The following is a 14875-nucleotide window of genomic DNA, read 5'->3' as shown; positions in this document are numbered from 1 at the left end:
TTTGCAATGCTACAAGGCTACAAAGAAAGCAACTGCTAGCTTCCATTACTTAAGAAGTGTTTCAAGTCTATGTAGTTGAACCCCTTGCCACCTTATACGTATATATGTGCAACAGGGGGGTATGTTAATGTCAGAGCTGTATGTTAATCCAAGTTTCATAGATATGCACTTAATAGATATAAGGTGACACAAATGTTTAATAAGGCCGATGTAACACAGATGATTCAGATGAGTAGAGTTACCCTTTAACGTTAGACTCGGAATTTTCCATTGCTGACATGCTTTAGCCAAGATCTAGTACTGTGTGAGTTTTTTTCTTCTTCTTAGGAATGTCTAAAAAGATAAGGAGTGCCTGGTACTGCAACCCCCATCTCAGATGAGTCGAGTCCCACAAGCCATGACCTTGATGTATCTATGTGAACAGGATGTTGAAGAGATTGTTTACTGGAATCGAGAGCAGGTGCAAGGCTGTGAGAATCCTCCACCCTTTTAGGGTGTAAGGAGAGAGACTCTCAGAAATGAACATTATTATTGGACGAGTAAAGCACATCATGACTACGTAATTTGTGGTATAAGAATCAATGCACAGCGGAAGTGAAGCCAGAAACCTTAACTGCCTGAATCCTTTTACTAGGCTCACTTGGTTTCCCGCATGTATACATGTGATATTTTTAAATAAAGCCATATCTTGTTTTTCTTTTCATCTCCTGACGTATTTTTGAAATCTTGGTGTAATGGTAAGAAAGTGACTTCCACAAGGTGCATGCCAAAACGCTGGCGGAATATTGCAAAACGCACAGAATACCATGGGCGATGCGTTCGCATGTGGCACCATTATTATTTCCTAAAGATCCGGACTTCTGTGCTGTATGGTTTAGGATCTGGAATAAAGCCTCTTACGATGCCATGCTCCACACGATTGTGAGGATTCAGAAAGAGATACCTGTCATAGATGGGAAAGTGGAATCCCTACAAAAACAGATGAAAGACCTCATGATTCAGGAGGACTATGACAAATATATGTTATCTGTGGATAATAAACTCCAGGAACATCTGAAAATTCAAGAAGAAGTCAAGTGTTCAAAATTTAATCGTGACAAATCCGATTATACTGATGGTCACGTGTATCCATGGCAAAAGCAAGTTACGCCATCTACTAATAGACCACCACGACGCCCCAGGAGGACACCAGGGAGGAAGTACCCTATTGGTGGAGGTTCAGGAGTCGGGTCATCAGGTTCGGAGGATGTTGTTACATCTAGAGAGAATTCTCCAAACCGCCCCCAAGAACAAGGATGAGGAGAGGGGGTAGGAGGCATAGGCGGAGGACCCAAAAACAAGCCTCCCAGGAACCCCATGAACTTACGACCCAGGAGGGGCAGAATGTGACTTCCAATTTGGTGGTAAATATCTCTTCCTAGTTCCTACACATTATCTGAAGCTGAGGAACATGTTCTTAACTTTGGTTTATCTTTTAGTCCCACTTTTCTACCTGATTTTTTCCTACTTGAACAGGACTTGTATCGCTTTTTTCGCTCCATTAAATTGAAACATTTTTTCAGTACTTTTCCACAGGGCACTGTATCAAGAAATTTGGAGACTGTTGAGAACAGTGCTTTACGCTTGAAGGATACTGGTTTACGTAACAAAAGTACTTTCAAGCCACCTAGTCACTCATTGATTGATACGTATGTTACTCGTGTCAGTGAAGAAGTTGCTAATATTGAGCGTGACTTTAAGAGCAGACTCTTTCGAGTGTCCCATAATTTGTCCTCTAAATACATCGAGTGGTGCCGGTCCTTTGGCGAGATTCTATGTTGTGACCCCTTGGTACTGGGGTGAGGACCTAGGCACACTTTCCTGCATTAAAGCCACTGTGAGTGCTCCTGGGCACTTGGAAGGATCGATTCTATCAGAAATGATCAGATTGGTTACACATTTAATCCCATTTATGGGAGTGATCAATGACTTATGATCATTTACTTCAAATCACAATTATCAGATCGGAAGGTCAATCGTTCTGGATCATTAGTGGGCACCTTTATGCACACTGCAGAGGCTAGATGCAATACCTTCTGTTTTAAGGGTAGAATGCAGTATATCTTTCAGGATACCAACTTTTATGGTAATATTCCTGGCTTCAGCATCAGAAGCCCTTCCTATATCTATGTATGCTGTATATTGTATGTAACCCTTGCCCTTCCAGTGATGCTTAGCCAAGGCTGATTAGATATGCAGAATTCTTATGCCCAGGGCATTCCGCCCATGACGCCAGGTGATGCCGAGTTCTCAGGCGGCGTCCCGCCCACTCACCCTCGGTCCCGCCCACACCCCCGGCTGCCACTTACCTTCTTGAAGCAAGCGGCGGCCGCCTCCTGAAGCAGTACAGGCTCACTGAGTCCCCCTCTCCTGTCCTGCTTCTAGTAGACCTCAGAATGCAGGACCCGCAGTGATTCTCATAGCCATGCGTATACCGGAAGTACACGTGTGGCTATGGGTCCTGTGGTCCTCACAAGTTTGCCTCAGGCAGCAAAAAGTCTAGGACCAGCCCTGCTTTTGCCTCGGAGAATTCTGGGAGACCAGGTATCTGTTGTACTGGCTTCGGAATTCTCAGAAACCAACATTCCACACACAGAAATCACCTGACAGGACTGAAAGATGGGCCACCTGTGATAAATGTCAGAGTATAAATCAGGGAGAGGAAAGATTTTACACTGGCCAAAAAAACTGACTAAATAATTTAGAAAGTAATACTGTGAAGAAATAAGCAATTTTATCCATTACATTATTTTCACTACAGTTCCTTTTTAAGAATGAAAATGTATACTTTGCATAGCTTTTGAGTTCCTTTGAGTCCATTGCAACTGTCCTTGTTGTCCTGGTTGACCAAGCCTAAAGCATGCCTTACACTGGCAGACTGGCCTCAATGTTAGTGTAGAGAAGAACGACAGTGATATTATGCCATCCATGAGGCATGAAATGTCACTAATAATGCAGATTTATGTCTAGTTAAGCAGTGAGGGGCTCCATTTTTATATTTGTATTACAGTTTTGAAGTTCCCCACCTCTCCTTGCAGAAGGAAACCTTCAATTTCACAATACAGAAGAAACTACAGTTACAGATTTTGCATACTATGAACATTATTATTTAGTATTTATATAGTGCTGACATCTATCACAGCGCTGTACAGAGTATATTGTCTTGTCCCTCAGAGGGGCTCACAATCTAATCCGTACCATAGTCATATGTCTGTATCATGTAGTGTATGTATTGTAGTCTGGGTCAATTTTAGGTGGAAACCAATTAAAGAGGACCTCCATCCTAAAAATAAAAATATGTCAGCGCTGCTATAAAGAAAATGTATATTTACCTGCGGAGTCTCGTCCCACGAAGCTGCCCCGAAGTCCCCGCATCACTCCACTACCGCACACTTGGCCCCGCCTCCCTTCGCTCCTCTGAGAAAAAACGCCCGGCTATTTACTGCAGTAAATAGTTGGGTGTTTTTAAATAGTCGTGGTGTTTTTCTCGCAGGAGAAAGGGGAGGCGGGGCCAAGCGACGGAAGTGGAGTGATGCGGGGACTTCGGGGCCGCTTTGTTGGACGAGACTCCGCAGGTAGATTTAACTTTTTATTTTTAAGATGGAGATTCATTTTAACTTATCTGCACGTATTGGGGAGTAAATGGGAGCACAGCAAGAACAAACAAACTCCATGCAGATAGTGCCCTCGCTGGGATTTAAATCGGGGACCCAGTGCTGCAAGGCAAGGGTGCTAACCACTACGCCCCATGCTCCAATATGAACATATTATGAGGGTAATATACTCATAATACATGGAAGTAGTAAAATTGTTCAGTGATTGGCCAATCAAAATTGGAGGTGTGTAGCAGGCTTTACAGTGATATTGGGTGAACATAAAACTATCATAAACATATCATTTGGGGAATGATATTACCTCAATTGGATTTCATCACAATTTCACCTTGCCCCTTCCTTCATGCCCTCCCACTCCCTCAATATTATTTATCAAAAAAGGAAAACAAATATGGACAGCTTATTAATATTCATAAGGGGGAATGCAACCTCTCCACACAAATTCTTTCATTATAGGCACCACAAGATTGACTCGTTTAGGGCTCGAATCCCCTCCCACTCTATGAATATTAATAAGGTGCGGAAACGCAGCACATGCAAACCTGGGACAGCCAGGAGCTGCGCGCGACAATGATTAGTACGGAGTCCAAATTGTAGCCAGTGCGTTCCAAATGCCGGAAGCGGAATTAGTAAGGTAGATGCTTGGTGGCCAATGGCCATGTTAGCTGAGGGCAAATCCGGAAGGCATGGAAATTAGCGGTGCAGTCAGCGTGTGTGGTGAGGGCAGCACCCGGGGAGGGTTTTACTGGTTGCACAGGGAGGAGAGACCCGCCTGGTGAGTGCTTCATAAGGGATACCAGCGCATTAGGCTTTTGTGGGGACGAGGAAGGGTGCTTTCTTCCTTGTGCTTCTCTGTAGACATGAAAGCAGCAGCAGCAGCAGCAGCAGCAGCAGCAGCAGCATCATCATTGCCATGGCAGTGCCTGATACCTTCAGTACCTAGTTGTGCATCATGGGAGCTGATTATTCTTCTTCCAGCTTGGATGCACATTGGAAAATTAAGTGTATTATTTTTTTATTTGCACCTGATAGTTACATAAAATGGGATTTATACAAATGCATAGCTCCCAACTGTCCCTCTTTGGGAGCCCTGTCCCTCTGTCCCCTTTTCTTCTTCATTTGTCCCTCTTTCAGGACTTTGTCCCTCTTTCTATGTATATATATATATATATATATATATATATATATATATATATATATATATTTCTCTACTAAAAATTATGTTGGATTGACTCTAAACTTTATTCCCATCCTTTAAAATTGATATATTACTAATTTTAAAATGTTAATATGAAGAAAATGAACCAGGATAGAAAGGACCAGTGTGGTTTGAATTATAAAACACCATATTTTTCTTATAAAATCTTTATGGTATGCGTGACTAGGGGTGTGATGGGGCGTGATCATGGATGTGGCAGGGGCATGGCTTACGTGTCCCTCTTTCTCATCTCAAAAAGTTGGGAGGTATGCAAATGTTTTTGCCCACTTGGTTCATTGCTTTCCCTCTGACAGCTGTTGTAGAGATTATTATTATTATTAGAAAAATATTTCTTGCAAAAATTCATGGAAATATGCATGATGGACAGATCTTGTGACAGATTTGTTTTGTAATTATCTAATTGGCTGGTTAGGGTAAAATGATCATTGTTACACCCTGCACTGCACGAATGTGTTAGCCAATCAGAGAACTAGTAGCTGATCACCTGATAAATCGATCGAGTTCTTTTCCATGAATTCTTCCTGCTGGGGAAATTCTTTGAGCAGAATTGGTTCACTCTACATTTGAGACTTCAGAACACATGTAATGCCATTATGTTGACATCACTTACCTTGGAGGATTGCCATAGCTCCCAACTGTCCCTCTTTTGGAGGGACAATCCTTCTTTCCTTCTCATTTGTCTCTCTTTCTATGCAAATATATATATCTCTACTAAAAAATGTGACTCTAAACTTTATTCCCATCCTTTAAATTTATATATTACTAATTTTAAAATGTTAATATGAAGGAAAATGAACCAGGATAGAAAGGAGCAGTGTGGTTTGAATTGCAAAACAACATATTTTTCTTAAGAAATCTTTATGGTATGTGTGTCTAGGGGTATGACAGGGGCGTGATCAGGGATGTGGCAGGGGCATGGCTTAAAGAGGAACTCCAGTGAAAATAATGTAATAAAAAAAGTGCTTCATTTTTACAATAATTATGTATAAATGATTTAGTCAGTGTTTGCCCATTGTAAAATATTTTAAATCCCTGATTTATATTCTGACATTTATCACATGGTGACATTTTTACTGCTGGCAAGTGATGTAGCTGCTGCTTGCTGTTTTGGCAGTTGGAAACAGCTGTAAACAGCTATTTTCCACAATGCAACAGGATTCACAGATAGGAAACTGCCAAGAGTACGTACTCAGAATTTCTTTGTGGGAGGGATTTCACCACAATATCAGCCATACAGCACCCCCTGATGGTCTGTTTGTGAAAAGGAATTGATTTCTCATGTAAAAGGGGGTATTGGCTACTGATTGGGATAAAGTTCAATTCTTGGTTGGAGTTTCTCTTTAACCACTTGAGGACCACAGTGGTAAACCCCCTAAAGACCAGGCACATTTTTGCTAAAATTGCCACTGCAGCTTTAAGGCACAGCTGCAGGGCCGCACAACACCATACACGAGTGATTTCCCCCCCCCCCCTTTTCCCCCCAGCAACAGAGCTCTCTGTTGGTGGGGTCTGATTGCCCCCCAGTTGTTTATTTTTTTGTTAAATAAATATTTATGTTCCCATTTTAAATAAAAAAAACCCTTTCCTCTGCCTCCCCCAGCCAGCCTCTCTCCGTCCCCCAGCCTATCACTGCATATCTCTCTCTTGTCCCCCAGGAGGACAGCCGTGTTACACGGCTGTCCCCAGTGCAGCACTACTGCTGATCGCAGCGCTGCACGGTGTAAATAGACGGCGATCACGCCGTCTAACAGTCTCCCAAATGGCAATAGCCGCACGGAGACTGAAGAGGGGGCGGAGCTCCGCCCCCCGAGCATGAGATGCGTGCGCGCAATCTCATGCAAATTAGAACCCCAGGACTTGACGCTGATTGACGTTAGGCGGTCTTGGGGCTGCCGCCGCGTTCACACCCATTGGCGTGATGCGGTTGTTAGGTAGTTAAGTGTCCCTCTTTCTCATCTCAAAAAGTTGGGAGGTATGGATTGCCTTCTCCTTAATGGCATTTGTTGACATATCTTAAGAGATTTAGGATGACATGACAGGTCCGTAGAATTGTGAAGACAGCAAAGGTTGCCGGCGCAACTGCATATTCAGTGTAAATACCTTCTGGTCATAGTGTACTTATCTCATCTGTAATAGGAAGCTTTCTGTTAATTGCATGCTGAGATAAGCTTGTTACTGGAGCTATAAAAACAACAACAAAAAACTTCCCACAATCCTACTGATACTGCAGTTAGGCAAAGGCTCCCAGACAATGTAAAAAGAAAAAAAATTGGACATATAGGGACTTATTTAAGAAAAAAAAGGGTAACATATTTTTGGGGCACTACCTATTTTTTTGCCAATGTTATATTTTTTGGATGTTACGACCCCCTTTAATACACACCGGGTATGATTTATTAGGTACCACCACAGATCTACAAGTTATTCCGAAAACCTGGACTGGATTATTTTACAAAAATGTATGCCGTTAAGTGAATATGATTTGCCACCCACTCCTGGGTCTAATCTAATCTTAATTACAGTGCCTGAAATAAGGTCATGAGAAAAACGTGTATGTTAAGTCCCCATTTTGCTTGTAAATAGGCTGTGCTTATTTATTATCACTGTAATGCTGGGAATACACGTTACGTTTTTTCTAGTTCGATTCGGCGCACAATCTATTAGCCATTCGATTTTTTGCTCGATTCTCTTGTCTTCCACTTCTATGAGAAATCGAGCAGAACAGAATCGAGCGGAAAATCGGACATATCGGAATTTTATCATCGAAGGCATCTATCGGAACGATTCTTCGCAAAAACCTAACGTGTATTCCCAGCATAAGGGCTAAGAGTGGTGGGAGGGAGAGAACTGTGAATTCATGTAGCAGATGTTTTTCTTTTTTCTTACTTTTTCTATTCCTTTCCATTTTTTGTTCCTGGATGTTTTTCCAAATATATTATTGTAAAAGGAAAGAAGGAGGGTGTGTAGGTGTCGCATGTTGATAATGAAACTTTATTGTGTTTCCTTTGCACAGATCCATCAAGACTTCATTCCACTCCTGTCAAGGTGCAAACCTTTTTGAGGCAAGACGGGCACCCCGCCAGGCCAGATAGTCCACTTCTATGAAAAAGCTACCGTTTTGGGGTAGTGGAAGAACTCCTTCCTACACCATAATGTTTACTCCTAAACCACGTCTATCTAATCACACCGAGAAGGAACTGCTTCTAGACAAAGAACTTTTCTCACAATGTGACAGATCCACTTCAATGGATGACTCCCTGGATGTATCTATAATCATTAAAGAAGAGCCCCTCTTGTGTGAAGAGGAACATCTTCCGCATAGTGACCTTTCTACCTCTGTGAATGGTAAACAAAATGTATCTGTTAAAGAGGAGCCCATCTCAAGTGATGAACATGACCCAATAAGTGACCTTTCCACTATTCACTTGAATGAAAAACAAGATCTATCTGTCATTGTCAAAGAAGAACCTCTCTCAGGTGAAGAACATCTCCTAAGTGACCGTTCATCCACCATGGATGCTGCATTGGGTCTATCTATTGTTGTAAAAGAGGAGCCCAGCTTGGATGAAGAGCAACCTGCCCTAGACTCTGACGATTTATCACCTGTGACTGTTGCTGAGGAACCCCAATCAACAGATGAATATTGCTCGTCTGATGATGATACAGATGACTCCCAAATCGTAATGGTCAAGATCAAGGATGAACCACTTTCACAAGGAGGAGCTAAACTTACCAAAGCCATGTGCCCTGAGCATGTGCAGCATCCGCTGATTCACTTGCCCGATAAATCTAGGAAGTCTCATGGCTCGACCATGGAAGAGATGACTGTTATTTGTCCCATCTGTGGAAAAGCTTTTAGTAACAGACAGAAGTTTGTGAAGCACCAGAGAGCCCACACAGCAGAGAAGCGGTTTGCCTGTAAGGAGTGTGAAAAGGCCTTCGCCAGTAACTCAACCTTAATTAAGCACGAGCGCGTTCACACGCGGGAAAAGCCACATTTGTGTGCAGAGTGTGGGAAATATTTCTCCAGTAAACCCAGCCTACGGGAACACAAGAAACGTCATACAGGGGATAAGCCTTTTGCTTGCGACCAGTGTGGAAAATGTTTTGTCAAAAAGTCCCATCTCACTGTTCATGAACGGAGCCACACAGGGGAGCGTCCTTTTCCTTGTCCGGAGTGTGGCAGGGGCTTCCCCACTAGCTCCAGTCTCCGCGCCCACCAAAGTGTCCATACCAAGGACACCCCCTTTACGTGCTTAGTGTGTGGGAAGGAGCTAAAAAGCCAGGCCAATCTCATCTACCACCAAAGGATTCACACCGGGGAGAAGCCCAACACTTGTTCAGAGTGTGGGGAATCTTTCCTTAGTGGACCTCAGCTGCTGGTCCACCTGAGAAGTCACACTGGAGAGAAGACCTATACTTGCTCAGACTGTGGCAAAGATTTTGTCAGCCAGTCCCACCTCGACCGACACCAAAGGACCCACACGGGTGATAAACCTTATGGTTGCCCGGAGTGTGGAAAGTGCTTCCCTAGCAAATCCCACCTGGACATTCATCGCCGGATTCATGCTGGAGAGAAACCATACACCTGTCCTGATTGCGGCAAGGGGTTCATCACCAACTCACACATGATCATCCACCGCCGAATACACACTGGGGAAAAACCGTACTCCTGTTCAGTGTGTGGCAAGTGCTTCAGCGGCGCCTCAAACCTTATCAAACATGAGCAGATCCATGGGGGAGAGAAGGCGTACACCTGTTCAGAATGCGGGAAGTGCTTCCTGAGGAAAGATGCCCTCTTCAAGCATGTTCAGACACACAGAAAAACATTAACGTGAACTAAGACTTAACCATCTTGTGTCTTCTGTCCTGGACCTTTTGGTATTCATCAGTAGACTGAAATGTTTTGGTATAAATTGTTCAATGTTATACATTTCCCTGATGGAGGGATCATACACTTTATGTCCTGGATTCCAATAGGCACCAGTCTTCTGTGTGGGAATCGAAAGTGCAGAGCCTCAACTTAGACAGTGATTGTACAGGCCATATCTGTAGACATTTTATAGCTCAGATGATTGAGCGTTGACTATCATGACATAGATGGCTTATGGGGGGGGGGGGGGGGGGGTAATGTGACAGGATCCATCACTGTGTTGGTAGCACTATCACAACTCTAGATGACTTATCTCATCAGAATTTAGTGGAGTCTTAGGATCCATCTCTGTATTGTATATATATACCCCAGGGTTAGACAGATCCTAGGAACCGGGTAACTGATGCACTTTAATATTGACAGCTGGCACCTTAGTCCTTATTTGTTGTCAATTTAACTGGCTTCTGACTCATAAATGTTTTCTAGTGCTTTCTGGATTGGTCAGACTGCTTCCTGATTTCCGTATTAATTGGTGCCCCCCCATCCCCTGACCTACCATGTGTCAGTGTTGAATATTTCCAAGGTGCAGAACTTCATGGTGCCTATGGGGAACCATGCATATTTTCAAATCTGTTTCTGCACCCAAGGGTGCCTTTAAAACTTTTGGTGAAGCATATACAAGAGAGTGTGCTGATTTCCTGACTTAGATCAAAGGGGTTGATGCAGGAAGCGGTAATATTGCTGCGCGCAGTTACCGCCGCCAGCAGTGTACTGCGAATTCTGCTAGTACCGCAACCCACAGTGCTTGAGTACCGCAAGTGTTACTATGGTAACACTTGCTAGTAATGTGCTTTACCATAGCAACGCTTGCAGTACTCCAATAGCGTGGATCACGCTAATAGTGTAATTTGCGGTAGAATGCAGGTGGTAGTAATGGTAATATTGCCTTGCACTGTCCGCACACAACAATATTACCACAGCTTTGTTATTCAACACAAAGCTGTCTCCGCTCACCTAAAAAATCCCTCTTTTTCCGCGATACATTGCACATGATGATAAATTGAATAATGCTGCCCACACTAAGGCAATTTTCTTTCTTTTCCCATTCTCATTCCCCATTTCCATTGGCACTCAGTCAGAGAAGGAGGGACTGGAGGTGCTGCAGGTAAAGCATCTAGGCAGAGAACAGCTAACTCCAGACTGCTGTGCACCACCCAGAATGACAAGGAGATACAAACAGTGTAAGAGCTGGTTCACACTAGGTCCGGAAACGTATCCGTGGTTCTGTTTTTCAGCCCTGATTAAAAATGGAGCCACGGATACTAATGTTAAAAATAGCAGCCATCTTCACCCAAGAAAAAAACGGATCCGTCTGCGTTTGCAGGGACCTGTTTTCAAAACCTGAACGGAAGGTCTGGATCTGCTGCATTTTCACGCAACGGATCAGGACCCTGATACACGCAGGGGTAGTGGCAGGCAATGGGTAAACGGATTTCCCTCTACACAGGCAAATTTTGACACTCCCGTCCTGCCTGCCATACCCCTTCAGCAGGGTGGCTGCCTCTCCCCCATGGCTGGGCATACGATTCCACGGACTGGAAACGTATGCTGCAAAAATATAATTTTTAGGAAAAACGGGGGAAGGGAAAAAAACAAAACAAAACGGATCCCTGTAAAACGGATCCGATCTGCAACGGAGCAGTGTGGACCTAGCTTAACTCAGATAACCTTAAGGAGATGGAATGGGGGATCTGTGTTACTACTCGGACAGATGTTTGCTCCTTATACTTCACATTACTGCTAATTTCACAAAACCATAAAAACATTTATGCAAAGAGAAAATGTAGTTGGTTCTCTTACTTAGTTTTATGAAAAGGGAGCACAAGCTGCAGGGTGAAGTTCAGCTGCCTCTGAATGAAAACCGCAGGACATAATTTCCCATAATACATTGTGCTGGTTAGAGGGTGGGTCAGTATGAAGGTAGGTAGAATTCTGACATCCTGAGCCACTAGTAAACAGTTTTCACTGCACCTTTTTTTTCTTTACTGCCCTTCTGTGATGACAGAACCTATTGATTTCTGGGTGACAGGAACAGCTTCCAGGTATGCCACTGCCACAAAGCAGACCTAAACTCTTCCACAGGAGGAAAACACAGAGACATCCACCCTGTTGTTGATGTGTGGGTTGAAATTAAACTGCAATTTGCAGTATGACCTTTATTAGATACAGTGAGGGATAGAAGTATTTAATCCTCTGCTGATTTTGCTTGTCTGCTCTCTGACCAAGAAATGACCAGGCTATAATTGTAATGGTGGGTTTATTGTAGCTATGAGAGACTGAATAAAAACAAAACCACCCTCAAAAACTCTGAGCCCTGAAGTTAGAACTTGTTGTGCATTGTAATGAGTAAAATTATTATTTGATCAACTAGCAAGATTTCAGGCTTCCAGTTGCCTGTCACTATATGCAGGCATCAAGCTGAGATTAGTAGCACCCTCTGTAAAAGTAGCCATACATTTAGCGATGATGGGCAGATTCGAGCCTCAAGGGGAGGCTGTCTTTTGTGTACTTTTGATACTGGTTAAAGATAATTTATTACTGTATCCCCTTGAGCTTTTGCACTTTATTACTAGTATTCAAATTTGACCAAGAGACAAACCTCTCTCTAATCAAATCTGATTAAAGATAGATCTGTCGGCTGGCCATACACCACAGGCTGATTCCCGATCAATTTCGTGCTGAAATGAGTGCGACGCATCCGCCACCCTCCCAATGTGTAATGTGCCTCCCCCCGGTGCCCAGTGCTATATACATTACTCTGTCTGCTGCTTTCTCCAGGCACACACCTTGCTCCATAAACGTGGCCCACTTGGCTGCTGGTGTAGACGCGGGCACATGTGTGATGTCACATGCGTCCCTGTTACTCCGGCAACCACGGGGAGCACGTGTATGGAGCAAGGAGTGCACCTGGAGCCAGCAGAGGACAAGCAGCAGCCACGGACAGTTACTGTATAGTGCACTGGGCTCCCGGGGGTGGGAGGAGAGATAGTGGAGAACATTACATATTAGGGGGGCCAGCATCGGTCTCAATTTGTCGATCTTCCCGATATCGCTTGCCGTTACTGCTGTGCATATGACCGAGCATGTCAGCCCTACATCTTGCAGCATGTGCCACCGATTAACGCGACCAATTTCGGCCCGAAATTGGTTACATTGTCGATGGGGCATGCACTTGGCGGCCCCAATTTTCATCTGATTCAGTTTATAATAATTGAATTGGATGGTCGATCGGCAGCTAAGTCGCCTGATGTATGGCCACCTCAAGAGAGTGATTCTAATCTCAGATTTTTACAGGACCTGTATAAAAGACACCTTTCCGCAGTAGTGATCAATCAGATTCCAAACCTAGCCACCATGACTAAAACCAAAGAGCTGTCCAAGAATTTCATGGAAAGGATTGTAAACCTGCCCAAGGCTGGACTGAGCTACAAGACTATCACCAAGCAGCTTGGTGAGAAGGTGACAACAGTGTGATAATTTGAAGATGGTAGAAACAAATAACTTGTCAGTCTCTCTTGGTCTGCGGCGCCATGCACACCTCAATGATTCAGAGAACTGAGTGAAAGTGTTGTGGACAGATGAGACCAAAACTGAGCTCTGTCGCACCAACTAATTCACTCTATTTATAAGAGGATAAATGCTACCTATGATCCCCAAGAACAACACCCCCACTGTCATATATGGAGGTGGTTACATTATGCTTTGCAGGTGTTTTTCTGCTAAGGGGACAGGACATTTTCACTGCATTGTAGGGACCATGGATGGTACCATCAAATCTTTGGTGAGCACCTCCTTCCCTCAGCCGGGGCATTGAAAATGAGTCGTGGATGGGTATTCCAGCATGACAATGACCCAAAACACTTGGCCAGGGCAACAAAGTAGTGGCTTGAGAAGACGCACATGAAGGTCCTTGAGTGGCCTAGCCAGTCTCCAGACCTTAATTCAATAGAAAATCTGTGGAGGGAGCTGAAGGTTCGAGTTGCCAAACAGCAGCCTCAAAACCTCACTGACTTGAAGAGGATCAGCAAAGATGAGTGGACTAAAATCCCTGCTGTGATGCATTCAAAAGAAAAAGTGTGTGCTCAAACCAGGTATCACCTCACTTAAACCTGCCTGCCAAAATGTCTATTGACAAATGAAAAGGGCACGACAAATGCATATTCTATCCGCTTGCCAGAATGTGCAGGATCTTAAACTAACTCACTGCTATGCCCTGCCGGAGTTGGCCCAAGCATAATACTTTGAAGTGTGTATAAACCTCATGGTCAACTACAAGAAAAATCTGAGCTCTGTCATCTTTTGATAGGGGATCAAACACTTATTTCACTCATTATAATGCCCATCAAGCTCTGACTTTGGGGCACTAGGTTTTTGAGTGTTTTTTGTTGTTGTTTTGTTTCTCACAGCTACAATAAACCTACCATTGTATACTGGTCATTTCTTGGTCAGAGGGAATACTTGCAAAATCAGCAGGGGATCAAATACTTAACTCTCTCACTATACATGTATGGTTTGTGCTCCTCCACCTGGCTTTCAGGGTGTGATAGAAGAGGCGGTACACCTTTGTGCTGGCTAGGCCCTGCCACCAATCATTGGCCAGGTGATGACATCACAGGAGGCGGGCCTGGACTTTCACAACATGGAGGTGTGAGAAGGATTGTAGCTCACTGCCAGCTGACTATGGTTGGCAACCAATAAAGAGGACAGCGACGCTGCCCTAATTCATTCTGCTGTAAATAAAGGAGAACTCCTTGAAGGGTTGAAAGCTCCTTGAAAGCTGATTATCATTGTTAAAAATCTAGAGAAAACCCAAAATTGCCTAAGTAAAATTAATTACATAACATGATATAACTGATTTCTCATCTTTTGCTCTGTAGTTCATTAAGTACAGAATCAGTTCATGAACCTCACAGGTTCATATTTAAATTATACCATAGTCTTTTTTTTTTTTCGACTAATGTACAATTCACGGCCAAGACTGCTTCATCAGATGCCAACAATGTACATGAATCAATTGTTCCCTATTTCCATGCATGTAGAGTCAATCCATCCAATGTGGACCAGCTCTTA

At 43.6% G+C, this 14875-nt stretch overlaps 1 protein-coding gene across 1 annotated transcript in view; it reads left to right on the top strand.

Annotated features, from left to right (window-relative positions):
* Positions 1-4321: 4321 nt before the first annotated feature.
* LOC137536837 (zinc finger protein 721-like) overlaps positions 4322-14875 on the top strand; it is a 51979-nt gene continuing 41425 nt past the window's right edge. The window contains exons 1-3 of the mRNA XM_068259027.1: positions 4322-4428; positions 7886-9706; positions 13090-13264. Of these exons, the coding sequence (XP_068115128.1) occupies positions 7974-9706; positions 13090-13264 (1908 nt within the window). The 5' untranslated portion in view covers positions 4322-4428; positions 7886-7973. The remainder of the gene's footprint in view (positions 4429-7885; positions 9707-13089; positions 13265-14875) is intronic.

Source organism: Hyperolius riggenbachi, chromosome 10, assembly GCF_040937935.1.
Source record: "Hyperolius riggenbachi isolate aHypRig1 chromosome 10, aHypRig1.pri, whole genome shotgun sequence".
In the NCBI taxonomy this organism is placed as follows: domain Eukaryota; kingdom Metazoa; phylum Chordata; class Amphibia; order Anura; family Hyperoliidae; genus Hyperolius; species Hyperolius riggenbachi.
This window is presented reverse-complemented; position numbering and strand designations above follow the sequence as displayed.